The 16,034-nt window shown below is 46.5% G+C and overlaps 1 protein-coding gene and 1 long non-coding RNA gene across 18 annotated transcripts in view; one reads left to right on the plus strand and one right to left on the minus strand.

Moving 5' to 3' along the window:
* Nucleotides 1-308: 308 nt before the first annotated feature.
* C17H16orf46 (chromosome 17 C16orf46 homolog) lies at nt 309-11,795 on the minus strand. Of its 9 annotated transcripts, XM_058709708.1 has the most exons (6): nt 11,682-11,795; nt 8,131-8,214; nt 6,692-6,761; nt 5,120-5,367; nt 2,463-2,531; nt 309-2,042 (listed from the first exon to the last, which is right to left on the minus strand). In XM_058709708.1, exons 4-6 carry the CDS (start codon nt 5,327-5,329, stop codon nt 1,560-1,562), a joined length of 762 nt encoding a protein of 253 aa, XP_058565691.1. In that variant the 5' UTR covers nt 5,330-5,367; nt 6,692-6,761; nt 8,131-8,214; nt 11,682-11,795; the 3' UTR covers nt 309-1,559. The 9 variants fall into 9 exon arrangements, with proteins under 9 accessions (XP_058565691.1, XP_058565682.1, XP_058565684.1 ...); XM_058709699.1 differs by having other exon boundaries at nt 309-2,531; XM_058709701.1 differs by lacking the exon at nt 11,682-11,795 and adding an exon at nt 11,470-11,529 and having other exon boundaries at nt 309-2,531.
* Nucleotides 11,796-11,951: 156 nt separating this feature from the next.
* LOC131500448 (uncharacterized) overlaps nt 11,952-16,034 on the plus strand; it is a 126,980-nt gene continuing 122,897 nt past the window's right edge. For 5 of the 9 annotated variants that reach the window (XR_009256285.1, XR_009256290.1, XR_009256286.1 and 2 more), the window contains exon 1: nt 11,987-12,101. This is a non-coding gene — a long non-coding RNA (uncharacterized LOC131500448). Of the gene's footprint in view, nt 12,102-16,034 lie in introns of all 9 variants that reach the window. The other 4 variants (XR_009256287.1, XR_009256289.1, XR_009256288.1 and 1 more) reach the window with 3 other exon arrangements.

Consider the following 16,034-nt stretch of genomic DNA (forward strand, 5'->3'; position numbering starts at 1 on the left):
GGCTCTGTCCCTCACCTGCGCTGGTAGAGGCTTCCCTCCCGAGACACTCTCGCCTGTTTTACGTGTACTGAGCTTAGTCCTCATCCTGCTCTTTAAAAGAGGGGGTTTGCAGAGCCACTGACTTAGGTGGGCAGGGGCCAGAGCCGGAGGGCCCTCACGCAGCATCGGGTCCAACACCGCCACGGTCCAGACACAGTGGGAAACCAGAGTGGCTTCCTGGGGGCAGAATCCAGATGGTTTCTTCACTCAGGGAAGGGGTGGGCAGGACCTACAAACTGCCTCTAAAGTATAAAGAAGCATCCAATCTCTGTAGGCAAAATACACCTTTTAATGACCGCTGTACTACAACCATTTCTGCATGTCCAGTGTTGTGCAAAAACCACGAAACAGAAAAAGAAAAAAACACCTAAACTAGAGACATTACAAAGACCAAAGCAGATGTTTACAAACACAGTCATATGTTCTGTCCACCCATCATGTGGGGGGACAGGAAGTCCAGAGTTCCAAGTACAACCTATCTTAAGCAAATGCAAACTACGTAATTACAGAGCAGCTAAGTGGTTACTCATATTACAAAATGGTTTTTCAGAGCATTTCTCTACATAGCGTGGTCACTTGGCACTTAAAATATAACTCATTTACAAATGCTTAATTTATATACAACTTTGGGAAATATGCATTGGGGTAAAATGAGGGAAAAGGAGGACAGGGGAAGGGAGAAAGTAACATCCCTATTCCGTGTCTGTCTGGAGTTGTACAGTTCCCAAATATTAGACGAAGGTAAGGCTGGAGGAAGCTTGAAGGGTGGCAATAATAATCACAGCAACATTTAAAAAAAAATTATTCTTAACCTGCTTCCCAAGATGGACTTTATAGACCTGTGGCTAAAACTGTTCCAGACGTGGAGACTAGCACGAGGCTATAAGTATACGAAACCCTGGCACACGCAGGATGTCGTGGATATGGTATATCCATGGATGTAAGGTTAGGACACCTTGGACACAAGGATATTCATTTGGACATAGGCTGGAGTTATCTATTAAAGCAATGTTCCAGATCTTTGTTGCAAGAGAAAATGAAGCAACAAATCGATATCTGCTTGGTTCAAAAGATCAGGAAATAATGTGGTCTAAACAAGCCCTTACACTAAGCTTAAGGCATTGGGGTGGGGAGGAGAGAGCCCCTGCCAGTTGGCTCAGGGCTGACATGGGCATCACTGAGGGACGGCCCTTCAGAGTCCCCGCCATCCACATGGCTTCCAGCGGGGAGTAGAGAGACGAGGCAGGCAGAGGCAACAATGGCATTACCTGTTTGCGTTTTATAAGTGGCCAGGCAGCAGAAGCAGGTGACACATACATATGGGAGCTTTGAGAATAACTCAGAACCCATACAGTGAGGTTCAATTTCCCCTGGTTCTACTACCAAAAAAAGGACGGGAAGGGAGGGTGGGAGGAAAGAGTACGCCAGAAAAGAAGGATGGGACGGGGCGGGAGAGAGACAGGGAGAGGATGAATGAACTTCAAACAGTGGTCATTCCCAGGGAATTCTATTGTGGCAACTCAGAGGAGTCTGTGAGTGGAGACAGGAATAACAACTCTGCTCACTGTGAGGGAGGGCAAGAGAGTTTTCGGGAACACTTTGGTCTCCAACGTTTTGGGCCTGTTTTCCTGCTTGGCCTCCATGAGAACGAGCTTTTGGGTGTTCACGGCAGGTCTTGGCTCCCTGGCTTTGAATTTGGCTTTGTAGTTTTGCGCCCCCTGTTTCTGCAAAAGCTGCACGGTGGCCAGACAGCGCACGTTGCCGGGATTGGGAGGGCACACCAGGTGTCTCTCAGGCAGGAGGGACCAGTGCAGGCAGCCCCTCTCGTGATCCGCCAGCAGGGATGCGGGGGCCGCCCGGGGAGGGAAAGGCAATGTGTCATTGACCTTAGGGTGCTTGGCCAGCTCAACAGGTCTCTTTTCACCTTTCCCGTCAACCCTTTTCAGTCCACACGCACAAGCCACACACTCATCCTTTTCCACACTCAGCACCTTCTCTTCTGGCTGCAAGAAAAAGTTCTTACTCTTCTTACCCAGAACATCCAAGCCGTATGGGGGTGAAGCCTTCAGGGGAGGTAGGACTAAAAGGGCCCTGGAAGTCAAGGAGTCTGAGATGGAGGGACCTTGGCCCGGGCCCTTGCCCCTAATAGCCTCAGGGGTGGCCCAGTCTTCCTTGCACCAAATAAACTCCTTTATTTGCAGACTTTTTTTCTCTCCCTGACTGGAAGTGGGAAAGCAGACCTTGCTAATCTCCCTGGAGGCGGTTGTGGGGCCTTGGCGGGTCCCCTGAGTCTGGGAGGGGCTGCCTCGAGCCTTCTCCAGACCCACGGACCCCAGCTTCCCCACCTCCGACTGAGGCCCGGCCTCAGAACTCCCTTGGGAGAGACTGACACAGAGTAAGCAGCTGCTGGCACTTTCTCTCACCCTCGCCTTTTTAAGCTTCTTCCTGGACCAGATGCAGGCGGTTGGAGATGTCCTTCCCCAGCCTTGTACCTGCAAATACAGCAGCATGTTACTCCCGGCCGAGCTGCTCAAATCTAGCTGCCCCAGCTCTGGACACATCCCTATTTGGGCCGTCCTATTTGACCTGATACTTTTCTTAAAACTGACTCACCACCTTTTAAAAATTTTCACTCTATTTTAGCCTCATACTAAGTGATAGTATTGGTAATAGCATTTGTAGGAGTATTTGTTAATCTGAAACCCTAGCAATAGGGTTTAATACTAAAATACTAGGCAAAAATACCATACGTGGGCATCTCGATGTGCTGGCTATATACTTTTTCAGATGCACATTAAAATAAAGCCAGAGCTCTTCAAATCAGAACTGTTTGTATTTATGGGGCACCTGGGTGGCTCAGTCAGTTAAGCATCCAATTCTTGGTTTTGGCTCAGGTCACCATCCCAGAGTAATCTGGAACTTTAATCTTTCTACGGATGTTTACGGATGTTCTGTCTCATCTACTAAACAGGTGTGCCTGATGAGTCAACAAATGTCCTCCACCTCCTTGACCCTAAGTCACCAGAGCTGCTGCGTAAACTCCAGATCCCTGAGCTTCACCCCAACACACTAAGCCCATACTCAAAAGATGGACTTGGGCAGGGGGTTTTAAAAAAGCACCCCATGTGAGCCTTGGGCTGAGGCTGGTACAAAGCATTTGTATCTACAGGGTGTTCAGGTGGCCTGACAGGGGATCCAAGTCCAGAGATGGGGGTCAATGACACCTGGCTCTTTTGATCCTCACAGGTAGGCCGTCACAAGTAGCCTAAATGTTGGCACAAAGGTCCAGATTTCTGCCAGGATCAAGAGCCAAGCTGCAATTGCAAGGTGACTGTGCCTCCCTCCGGAGTCCCCACAGAGCTCCCAAGTGGTGTGGGTGCCCCCAGGGCTCCAATAGGGAGAGACCAACATAGTGACAGGAAAGGCCCCTTGTGTTGGGCCGGTTTGGGCCAGAAGTGAACAGTCCCGAGGCCCCCCATGCTGTGAGATCCCTTGGTTCTACACACAGGAACCGCTCATAAATCGCTGCCAGCAGAGTGCTCTCCGTCCTCATTCATGTGCTGGCAGCCAGGCCCCCGGCACCAGCACAGGAAGTACCAAAGGGCCACAAGCCAGTGCAGGACAGGTCTCTGTCACACCTGCTGAGATAAGGCCGCCCAAGGAGCCGGGCAGGGCTGGGTGGCCGGAGAGAGAGAAGGGCAGCAGGTGGTTAAGCGGAAGGAGACGGTGTGGCACGATCATCCTCGACAGACCGTGAGCGGCAAACATACTCTGAGCAACAGAACCTTCTAAACTTGGAAAGTCAGATCCTCAGGTAGAACTGTCTGTAACACTGACTGATCTGGCGGGAGCAAGGCAGGGGTGGGTGGTGCCGCAGAGAGAGCACAAGACAAGGGTCCTGCAGACACGGCTCCATCAACCGCCAAGTGGGCTGGGGGAGTTGCTCTGCCGTGTCTTGGCCTCCATTTCCATAGTCATAATTAGATCAGGGTCTCTCAACCTCAGCACTTCTGACATTTAGGGCATGTTATGGATTGCATGATTGTGTTTCCCCAAATTCCTATGTTGAAGCCCGAGTCCCCAAAGTGATGGAATTTGGAGGTGGGGCCTTTGGGAAGTAACTAGGGCTGATGAAGTCAAGACGGTGGGGCCCTCATAATCGGATTAGTGCCCTTATGAGACGAAGAGGCGATAAGGGGTCCCTCTCTGCTTGCACCACCAAGGAGGGCCATGTGAGCACAAAACCGGGAAGAGGCTCCCTGCCCAGAACCCAGCCATGCTGGCACCCGGATCCTGGATGCCCACCGTCCATAACTGTGACAAAAAAATGTCTGTTGCGTGAGCTCCCCTGTGTGTGGTATTCTGTGATGGCACTCCTGAACGAACACAGAGCCGGGCCATTCCCTGTGGCAGGGGCTGTCCGGGGCACTACAGGATATGGAGCAGCACACCTGGCCTCAGCCCAGTAGATGCCGGTAGCGCCCCCTTCCCCTCATCCGTATTTATGGGACATTGCCAAGCATCACCTAGGAATCACTGAACTTGATGCTAATAAAGTTCCGTTTACCTATGGAAGGTCAGATATCTTTGGACATCCTAATCTTTTCCAATGTGACATCCTTACAGTTCTAAATTTAGGATTCTAGTATTGATTCTAAGAATAGTTTAAGAATAAACCCACGGAGTTCTGAGTGGAACCACTAGGACAGAAATCTCACGTCTCTTGGGGAGCTTAGCCCAGCAGTTAAGGGCTTGGGGTCTGGAGCCCAGAAGAGCTGGATTCAAGCCCTGCCTTTCACATTTTGGGTGCCTCACTGTCCTTGTCCCAATACCTGCCTCATAGGGCAGGTTGAATGAACTGATGTGTGTAAAGCACTGAGTCCTGTGCTGGCCAGTACTAACTGGCCACAAACACCCAATAAAAGTTACCGCTATTATCATTATTTATATTGTACCTCTATTCCTAAACTTCCTGTCTTGATCATTTATCGATTTTTTGGGTAATAACTATTTTTGAAAAAAGCGAAAGGCCTGCACCAAACACAGGCGTGTGAGACACCTCAGTGAAGGAGATACTCACGGCTTCTTCCCATCCAGTTCTGATGACAAAGTCACGGGCTTTTTCGTCTTGTTCAAGCGTAATGTCGCTGATGTTGAGAAGACAACAAACGTGATTCTTCTCGCTTCTTTCATCTGGGCAAGTATAGGTGAATTCCGTTTTTTCTGGGCTTTGAGTCTCATCGTTTTCACTGTTTTCTAACTCAGCCTCATTTTCCTGACAGAGATCCATCACCGTGATAGTTGCTGAAGGTTTTTAACATCTTCTTCCTGCAGCATGAAATGAGGGCTGAACTTAGTTTTTAATACTGGTTTCTGAAAAATCAACTCGACAACTCGGGCGAAATAACGTCAAGACACATTCACGAAGAGACCGAGGAGAAATATTACAAAAGCATCCATTGCCAGCTATCGATATTATAAAAGATATGGCCAATGTGAAAGACTAATGGGTTTAATTAAAGACCAAAGTTGGGATCGAGGAAAAGCAGACAGGGAGATGTAAGCTCAGTCTCTATCCCGGATCATGGCATAGAGCAGAGCAAGGAATATAGGGTCAAGCACCCCTACCCTCCACTTCAAAACAGTCCAGATGCTACTGTGCTAACACCATGGGAAATGTGTTGAGCACGCGTGCAGCCCAGCCTCCTCTTTCCCTTTACGGCAACTCTGGACACCAGGCAGAGGTAGGCAGCATGTGGTCTAGACTAAGTCAGTCTGCTCACTAATCTACCCTAATCTACCCTGGATGATTGGTGTTCTTACGAAAAGGGTGATCTGGACACAGACATGCAGAGAGGGAGGCCGTGTGAGGAGGCCCAGGTTGAAGACTGCAAGCCACGGAGGGGGTCCCGGAGCAGATCCTTCCCTCACGGCCCTCGGAAGGAACCAACTCCGTCGATACCTTGATTTTGGACTTCCGGCTTCCGGGACTGTGAGGCAGTGCATTTCTGTCATTCAAGCTGCTCGGTCTGTGGTGATGCCATGTCATGGCAGCCCCCGTGCACACTAGTACCCCGCGTGGTGGTGACGGCAGTGGCGGCAGTGATGCTGAGGGTGATGCTGTCTATCCTTAACTGATGTTTTCTCAGGTTGAAAAACGGAACTTGGCATTGATAATCCAGTCAAAGAGTTAGGAAAGTCATCATCCTGATCAGGAGCACAGATCTGGTTGCCAAACAGCCAGGGTTCCAATCTTATTGCTAGCTGCACGACCTTGGGCCAATTACCTTTCTGGGTCTGTTTGCTCATCTAGAAGATGGGTGTGCTCATACTACCTTCCTACAGACAGATGCTCCTCCTGGGGACCCCGCAAGCGGCAGAGATGAAACTCAGAGCCTGGGGACCTCCAATGGTCCAGCTGAATGCTGAGGGACAGCCAGCGCCTTCTTGAGCTTTCCTTGCTTATAATGACACAGAGGCCACTGGGATGACACACGTTGCTTTCTCTCACCCTGACGCCATCCCCGCCAGAAGCCCACTTGTAACATTTTCTGTTGAGGTAACTCCGTATAACGATATCTGTTTAATTACCATTTTGGCTTTTTCATATAGACTTAAAGTGGCATTTTGATGCTAATAAAGTTCCATTTACCTACGGAAGGTCAGATATCTTTGGACATCCTAATCTTTTCCAGTGAGACATCAGAGGAAATGAATGAAGTCTGAAGGGGGAGAAAAAAAGGGAAAAAGAAGTGACTGAAAACCAGGGGTGCTATGCTCTTTAGAAACAGAAGCATGATTAAGGGCCAGACTGTGCAAACCGGCCCGGTCCTTTCATCTTGTAAAATTCCACTTCAGCACGGCTCAGGCCAAAGAAGCTTCGGACTCAGTCCTGTTCTCTTCTGAATTACAAATACATTTATGCCTCACAACCCAAAGGACTTAACAAGTATGCAGTTCGGAAGGAAAAAAGCAGATTCCAAAGCAAAGCCACGTATTTAAACGATAACTGTACGCGTGAGGTTAATAGAGAAAAGAGATATTGTTCAGGAGACATTAAGTATCGTTAGAATGTTCAAATCAATAAGAAAAAAAAGTTCTGTGCTTGAAGTATCTCTGCTGGCAAGGTACTCACTACTTAGAAAGTCTGTTCAATGGCAAAGAGCTCTAATTTACTGGTTCTCAAAGTTGGCAGCACCTTGGAATCATCAGGCCCACATCCTGCCCACAGAGATCCTGATTCTAATTGGTCTGGGCCAAGTCTGGCCATCACTATCGTAAAAACCACCCTGGGCGACGTACAACGCAGCAGGGCTCTGAGGAAGATCTTCCTTATATGGAACCAGCACTGGTTTCCCTGCCCCCTCAATATCCTCCACTTGGCGTCCTCATTTTGTGCTCCAGAGCACGGCTCTGTGAGGGAAAGCCTTCCCGGCCATGGGTGGGCTTCACGAGGTCTAGGACACCTCTGAAGATGCTCAAGCACTCTTCCAGGAAGGGGCCTGCATCAGTGTCACAAAGCCGTCTGTGGCTACAAAAGGCTGAAGAGTCATCGATCCGAAGGCTGCCCGATGCCTCAGCTTTCCAACAGCCCTGTGAAAAGGCTGCACGTGCTCTTCTCTCTCTCAGGTTAACCATCTCCAGCTCCTCCGACTATTTGTTGGAGGTCATGAGGAACTGTGAAATCTGAGAGGAGGACAAGATTATCTCCACGTATGTCTATATCGAGACAAAGGAACAGCGGGGGCCAAAGAGGCGGTATCGGGGAAGGCCCTGTTCTGGAGTCAGTGGAAGTCGGACCCAGTGAGGGTACCAGAAGTGCCAGTCACATCATATTCCAAAGTGCCAAAAGAAACCCAGGTGATGGTAATATTAAATAATAAAAATAAGCTGTTACATAGCTCTTTTTACGCGCCAGGCGTTGTTGTAAGCACTTTACATGTTTGTTATAAATACCGCATTTTGTGAGTACGTGACCCCTTTCATGGAGGATCATGGGAACAATATTGGCTCCTTGTGACCAAAAGTGAAGAATCATCTTGAAGTCAGTAACCACAGTATCCTTAGTCAAATGGTCAGATTACTGCATACCAGCTTGCGATGCTCCTCTGAGACACGGATGTTCAAGCTGGGTCAGGATGCCCCACTACTAAAACAGAATGTTGGTGGTCTTTTCTAATTAGAAAAAAAAAAAAAAGTCAGTGGAGAGAACAGTCTTAGTGTTAAATTTTTCTCCAATAATCGTGCCTTCAAGTTGTATTGCCCATTCCTGTCTTCCAGCTCATGTAAGAGATAACAAATAGAAATGTACAAGAAGCAGGGTGCCTGGGTGGCTCAGTTGGTTAAGCGTCCAACTTCGGCTCACGTCATGATCTCATGGTTTGTGAGTTCGAGCCCTGCATTGGGCTCTGTGATGACAGCTCAGAGCTTGGAGCTTGCTTCGGATTCTGTGTCTCCCTCTCTCTCTGCCCCTCCTCCTCTCACACTCTCTCTCTCTCTCTCTCTCTCTCTCTCTCAAAAATAAATACACATTAAAAAAATTTTTTAAAAGAAAAGAAACGTACAAGAAGCAATTAAAGATCAGCTAAAAGAGTGGATATGTGATTTCTTACAAATTGTATGCACTCTTACTTTGATGTTGAAATGTAAAGATTTGCATGGCTGTAATAGTCATATTTTCTCAGAGTAAAATTATGGCTAGTTTACAGATGTTAGGTAAATCAATAGGTCATGCTATTCCACTTTCCTCACTTCCATGGAGCTTTACATTCCTATAACTGAGAGCTCATTACTTTAAAAGCATCTTTTTTCATTCCACTGGTAGCTCTAAAGATTAGAATGTTCTCAAAACAAGACATCTGCAAGCCTGAAAATTATGCCTCTCAGTTCCTGGTGTTGCTCCCAAAAGCAACATCTGATAATCCTGAAAATAACTGAAGACAGCTATTATTTCTTCAGATGGGAACCTCAAATTTCCTCATCTTAAGAACGCCCAATTGCCTGTCAATGTCTTTAAAATATAGTACCGGGAAATGAGGAAATATAGTACCTTTCAAATGAGTATTTGAAAAATATTTCAAATGTGGTCTGGTGAGAAATGTCTAGTTTGAAATCTGACTCTCTTTGCTCTAAAATCTACACCTACTAATTGAACAAAGATTGCTGCATTTTTTTTTAAGCTATATCACAATCTTGATTAACACTGAGCTTGGGGTCAACTATAACTTCTACATTTTTTCCCCACATGAATTGTTAATAATCCCTGTCTTCTTCACTCCACATACATGCCGTTAATTTTCTTTTTGAATTGTTTTCTTTTTTTTTTTTTTTTTTTTTGCTAGATATAGACCTCTAAATGGATCTGATCCTTCTAAAATTTTCTCCATGTTGGACCACCAATCCAACCTGCTTAGATAACAGTGAATCTGACTGTGACACCTCACAGTTTGGCCATTCCTTTCCACTTTAACACTCTATTAATTTGAGGGGCATACGTCCTCTTTATTTAAGTCACTGATAAAATGCTGGTGAGGAGAAGGTAAAGGACAATGCCATGTGGATATGCCTTGTACTTGGACGTTTATTAAGTACCAACCAGCTGTAAATTCACCTCGCTATACAATTATCTGGCCTACATGTATAAATCTCATCTACAGCATTCTTGATCTATCAATTTAGGCAATCTTTTTTCTTTTAGGTTATTTATTTTTGAGAGAGAGGGAGAGCCCGTGCATGAGCGTGACGAGGGGTGGCAGATGAGAGGCAGAGGGAGTGGGAGAGAGAGAATCCCAAACAGGCTCCATGCTGAGGCTGGAGCCCAATGCAGGGTTCGATCTCATGTCTGTGAGATCATGACCTGAGCCAAAATCAAGACTTGGACACTTCACCGACTGAGCCACCCAGGTGCACCCATTTCTTAAAAAAAGGAATTTTACCAGGCGTTAGAGGAATTTACATTTACATTGATGTCTATTTATTTTTAAAATATTTAGGAGTGCCTGGGTGGCTCGGTTGGTTAAATGCCTGACTTCGGCTCAGGTCATGATCTGGCAGTCCATGAGTGTGAGTCCCAAGTCAGGCTCTGTGCCAACAGCTCAGAGCCTGGAACCTGCTTTGGATTCTGTGTCTCCCTCTCTCTCTTCCTCTCCCCTGCTCACCCTGTCTCTCTCAAAAATAAACATTAATTTTTAAAAAATTTATTGTCTATGTTAGGGATGATTGTCAGTTCCAAACAGTTCCAATACAACTGGAAGGTTGTGTTGAGAAGGATGTTAAGACTTGGACACTGGAGGAAAGGGGTCTGTGGTTGATTAACGATGTCAGCCAGGGAATAAAGAGAGGTAGCATGTGCGCCACCTATTTGCCATGGCTTATATAAAAAGATTCCAAATCCTTACTCTAGATTCCTACACCTGGCTGACACATTCCCAGGCAATTAACGGTGAGGGGAATGTTGACCGGCCAGGAGAGGAGGTGAAAAGCCCTGGCCAGGGGTTTAAGTCAAAAGCAAGCTATAATCCCTCAAAACTCCTTGCCACCACCTTGGCTCTACACCATGCTCTACGCCCACCTCCATCTCTCTGGAAGTTTCAGGTTTAAAGGAATTTTCAATCTATGTCAGAATTTCAGCCAGGAGAGAAAGATGGTTTCCTGGCAGCCTCAGCTGGAATTCTGAATGGATGTTCTGTGGGTCCTTAACAATGTATCGAAAGAAGAAATCAATGAATAGAAACACTGTGGGGCATGGTAGAAGTGAAGTTTCTTAATACAGAGCTAAGCTTCAGGCATATGAAGTGGTTCAATACGTCTTGAAGATTGGCTTGGGCATGCTGATCCCTGGTAATAAAGTTTCTGAAGGAAAATGATTTGAAGACTTCAATCTAATTTACAGTTTTAGAACACAACTTGGCGGGGAGTTGAATCTTTGCCTCAAAGCGAAGCACATGCACCAATCGCACAATTTGTTCACGTTTTCAAGAGTATAAATCTTATCTCTCCATGTTAATTATCTGTGCCTTATACTTATTATGCGTCCACAGAGCATAGCAGCTTTGATGATGCATAGAATGATTCCTAGAGGAATCATCCCTCCAGATCAGACCTTTTTTACTGCAGTCCCAGTCTCCCAGCTTTCCGCTCTTTCCACCCATTCACTCATTCAGTGCCTATTAGATGCCTAACTCCGGGGATAAAAGAGTAAAGCAACGCCTGTCTTCTGGGTATCACCCAGTTTACAAGTCTACACGAAAGCACAAGTCATCAAATACACCCAATCCACCTGTTGCTCCTAAAGCCTAGGCGTTTCACAGCGGACTCTTCTCTTTACTAGACTAGCCCCTCCCCTTCCCCCAGTCTCCTTCCCTTCTTCCAAGATCCTTCTTTGTTCCTTAGGTAGCTCCTTCTCTTCCTCCAGCATCCAGCAGCTCCTACCGTGTCACAAAAGATGCCTACTCTTCTTTCAAGAGTTGTCCTCTCCAGCAAAACGTCCCCCCTTGCCCACGAGCTCCTCCCCTTCCTCCCTTTGCCTCTTCCCCACAGGGCTCCGCCCTCTCTGCGGCTCCTCCCACCGCCCCACCCACATACTCACCGCCCCCCTAGGCCCCTCCCACTCTTATTCCAGCCCCTCCCCCGGCCCACACTACCTCCCACTTTTGCCTCCCGGCCTCGGTGCGCAGCTTCCTTTCGAACTGGGCAGGGCCTCTCGCTCTGCCGCCCGTGCAGTGGTCCGGGGCCTTGGCCGGGAGGCGGGGAAGCGGCCGCGGCCGTTCACACCCTTCTGTGGGGCCCACAGGATGGAAGGCTCCGGGACAACCAAGTACCCCCGCAGCGGGCGAGGGCGACAGTTGCCCCGGGTTACGGACGCGCTGGGGGCGGAGCGGGGCGGTGGGCGGGGCCCGCGGCGGAAGTGACGCCAAGCCCGCTGGCGTAACAAAGCTGAGCGCGGGAGGCGCTGTTGGCGGACGGCCCTGGGCACGTGCTCCCGGCAGGCTCTGCGCGGCTGCGCACCTTCCACTGGAGAGAGGATCCCTGGCCCGAGGTGGGCGCCCGAGGCGGCGTTTGAGGTAAGGTGTGAGCCCGAGCGCGAGTCAGGGAAGTAGACGCAGCGGCTTCATGCCCGCCGGACGCTGGAGTTAGTAACGAGGACCGGCCTCCACTCACAGGCGCGCACTGCTGGCCTGGGCGGGATGGTGCTGGGGGGAGGCGGGGGCTGCCCTGCGCGTTGTCGGTTGCTCAGCGGCATCCGTGGCCGCCACTCTTTAAGTTCCCGGCTTTGCTAGCTGTCCCCAGACCGCCCCTTCTCCAGGAGAACGACTGCGGGAGGGTGATGCGGGCCAAGTTTCTAGTGGAATCTCCTCATCCTTAACTTTCTGGCCCCCAGTTGCTCAACGGGGTACGTGCTAGTTTGAATCCACCGGCGGCACGAGGGTAGCACCCGTTGAACTTGTCGCGGTACAGCGCTGTGAGGCGGGCATGGGCATCTTGTAAACGAACGAAGGGAAATGGCCGTGCTCACATCCCGAAGTCAGATGAGGAACTGGAACAGTGGAAGGCTAGCCACCCCCTCCTCCTCTCCCTTTGGTCCTGTTACTTTTGGGCACCTCAAGGCGCAGCCAAGGCTGGGAACCTGTGCCTGGACTCAGCTCAAGTCTGATTCCAAAGTTTGTCTGCTTTCTAGTTTTTTCAAGTGTGAATGTTTGTCTTGTATAAATGCATTAGAATGTCTTTCACAGCACTGTGATTAAGAGGCATTTGGAGAGATGGCTTTGTATTACTGCTTTTGCACCGAACATACCGTATTAGAAAGTCTACGGAGCCTATGGAAAGACTTGTGTAACATTGCTCTAGGATGTTACAAATACTTTTCTAGATATGACTTTTTTGGGTATCATTTCTTTACCTACAATATTCATATTTGGATCTTGTTGTATATCACAACCTGGAAGTAAATGGTATGCCTAAAACAATTGTACAGAACTGCGTAACTTCAGAGGCACCTGGGTGGCTCAGGTAATGGTATCACAGTTGGTGAGTTTGAGCCCCGCATCAGGCTCTGCACTTGACGGTGTGGGGTGTGGCGTTTGCTTGGATCCTGTCATTCTCTCTCTCCCCCTCCCCCGCTCATGCTCGCTGTCAAAAATAAACATTAAAAAGTTACACCACTTTTTGAAAAGTATTGAAAGAAATGTAAATTTAATGAGTTTGATACCCACCAATACTTAAAAAAATATAAACAAATTAAAAGATGTAAATTCTTCCTTTTTCTATTTATTCATATTTGTATTTTTATTCTTACTACACAGAACTTTATTCTGACATTTATGGTCAAAGATTTATTGAGTAAGTAGTCTTGTCATTTTCCTGTTCAATAAAAGAATAATTTGAAAATCAAACTTAAATTTTTTCATAAGACCATAAGGCTGAAACAGTTCCTTGTTTTTCCGGATTGAGAATTCTCTCCATTCCTACTCATCTGACAGACAGTAGGAATGTATTACGTGTTGTTAAATACTAAACATTACTGGAAGTGTATCAGAATGAAATGGGTGGGGCTGTTCCTCCCCTAGCCCCAATTCATGTATCTGTGCATAAATATCACATACTGCTAGAATGAGATTCATCCCCAATTTTATTTAATTTTTTAATGTTTATTTTTGAGAGAGAGAGGCAGAACTGCACAGGAGGAGAGGCAGAGAGAGATGGAGACACAGAATCCAAAGGAAGCTCCAGGCTCTGAGCTGTCAGCACTGAGTCCGACCTGGGGCTCGAACCCATAAACCATGAGACCATGACCTGAGCTGAAGTTGGGCGCTCAACCGACTGAGCCACCCAAGTGCCCACCCCCCCCCTTTTTAAATATATGTAACCTGAGATACCTTGTTCATTTGAAGAGGCATATGAAAGAGGTTTTGTTATAGCATTTTCCCCCAAAGTTTTTTTTAACTCCTTTACACACAGAAATCACATAATTATTCACCAACAAAAAACACATAATGATCAGCTGACAGTTTGGTTAGGTCTTCACTTCTTTTGAACAAAATTTGAAATCACCTGACTAGCAGAAGGATTTGTTACCCCATCATTAAAGCTACTTTCTGTTTCTGGGAAGTATACCAAACATTTAAACTAAGTATTTTACTAAATGACTTTTTTTAATTTTTAACGTTTTATTTATTCTTGAGAGAGAGAGAGAGAGAGAGAGAAAGAAAAGAGCATGAGCAAGGGAGGGGCAGAGCTAGAGAGGGACACAGCATCCGAAGCAGGCTCCAGGCTCTGAGCTGTCAGCACAGAACCTGATGCAGGGCTCAAACTCATGAACCATGAGATCATGACCTGAGTCGGAGTCAGATGCCCAATGACTGAGCCGCCCAGGTGCCCCACTCTTAATTAAACTTGACTGTAAGCACATTCTCATAAACACGTGGAAGTTGGAAGATCTGGTAACCGATTTCCTTCAGAACAGTGCCTGCACCCCCATTTGAAATAGGCTAGCAGTAATCACTGTTGAAGTTAAGCAGGTAAAAACCTGATAGGGTGACTCAGTAGAGACATTAAGGAAAAAGTGTGTTTAGCTAGTCATGCTTACAAAAAGCCAATATAGACTGAATCAAGATATCACAAACTCTAGTAGAGTAAGATCCCAGGGTCAGCAAAGGAAGGTTTCAAAAACAGAAAGATGGAGGCAGGACATCTTTGAAAATTGTATTTTCTATTTAATTTTGCTGCGAACCTAAATCTGCTCTGAAAAATAGTCCATTTAAAAGGGAAAAAAACAGAGAAAGGGAAAACACTGATGGGGGTAGGTGGTGAGTAGTAAAGCCATTTGCAGGGAAGAAAATTTAATCTGGGTGTAAAGTGAGGGCCCTCTGAGGAAGGCAGATGTGTGACTGGGTCTGAAACAATACAGTGATTGCTAAGCAGTAATGAAGACAGTTACAATTAGCATAATTTTTAAAACTGAAGGTGAACAGTGCTGGTATTTTAGCCCCAGAAAAATTGGAGAAATCCAGAAAAATTCAGGAATTCTGATTTGCTGAGAGCTTATCTGAAATACCTGCCTAATTTTCATACTGGCACACCTATACAGAGAGCCCTCTAGCAGTTTCTTTCTTAAAACTTAACACTTCAACTTCTTTAAACTCTGAGAGGCGATAATAAAATTTTTGAGGTGATAAAAAAAAAATTTTAATACTTCTTGGGTAACCTGTTCCATTTCTTGAGTTTTAATTATCAGCAAGCATTATTCAAAACTTTTTATTAAACTGCCCTATTAAGACCAAAACCATTCAAAAGGAATAGGAGATCAGAGAAGTTAAATTCTGTTGGTTTACTCTATGGAGGGCCATTCGATGCCTGTTATTTCTGGCAGCATTGTACTAGAAACCAGGGTCGAAATGGTTCTGTATTCTAAATGGCAAGAGTAAGTTGCCATAATGTTCTGCTCTTTGAGAAAACTCAGAGTGAGCCTAATAAGGCAAGTGTGTGTCTTTGGAAAAGGACAGGAGAGAGAATAAACTGCCCATCTCTTTGAGATTACAGTCACTGATGTACTTTCACTCTAGGACTGCCATTTTTCCTTGCTTCTCCCCTCATTTAGCTCATCGATCTTCCCTCCTCACCACCCCGATTCCAATTTAAGTATCTTTGTAGTAACATGAACTAAAGAACTGAAGAATGAACCCGAAAATGTGAAAATCTTAAATGACTTCCCAGCTCTTTATGTGTCTTATCCTCTCCAACCACCTTTTTTTGTGAAATGGTGGTAGTTACGGGTCTGTCCTTCTTAGCTCTGGCTGTTATTTTGATCATCACAGGTAATGTATGAGAATATCTTCAAAACAAAAGAGTAAATCTATGTAATTATTACTCATTTACTCATTCCTTTTTATTTCCTAAGCAGAGAGTCAAATTAATTTTTTTTTTTTTAATTTTTTTTTTTTTCAACGTTTTTTATTTATTTTTGGGACAGAGAGAGACAGAGCATGAACGGGGGAGGG

The sequence above is a fragment of the Neofelis nebulosa genome, chromosome 17 (genome assembly GCF_028018385.1).
Source record: "Neofelis nebulosa isolate mNeoNeb1 chromosome 17, mNeoNeb1.pri, whole genome shotgun sequence".
Lineage (NCBI taxonomy): Eukaryota > Metazoa > Chordata > Mammalia > Carnivora > Felidae > Neofelis > Neofelis nebulosa.

Excerpts from the sequence above, each read along its gene's own strand:
- C17H16orf46 (XM_058709703.1), bottom strand. The coding sequence starts at position 5,329 with ATGGATCTCTGTCAGGAAAATGAGGCTGAGTTAGAAAACAGTGAAAAC. Across the intron at positions 2,532-5,119 it reads GAACTGGATGGGAAGAAGCC|GTACAAGGCTGGGGAAGGAC; the intron begins GTGAGTATCTCC and ends CTGTATTTGCAG.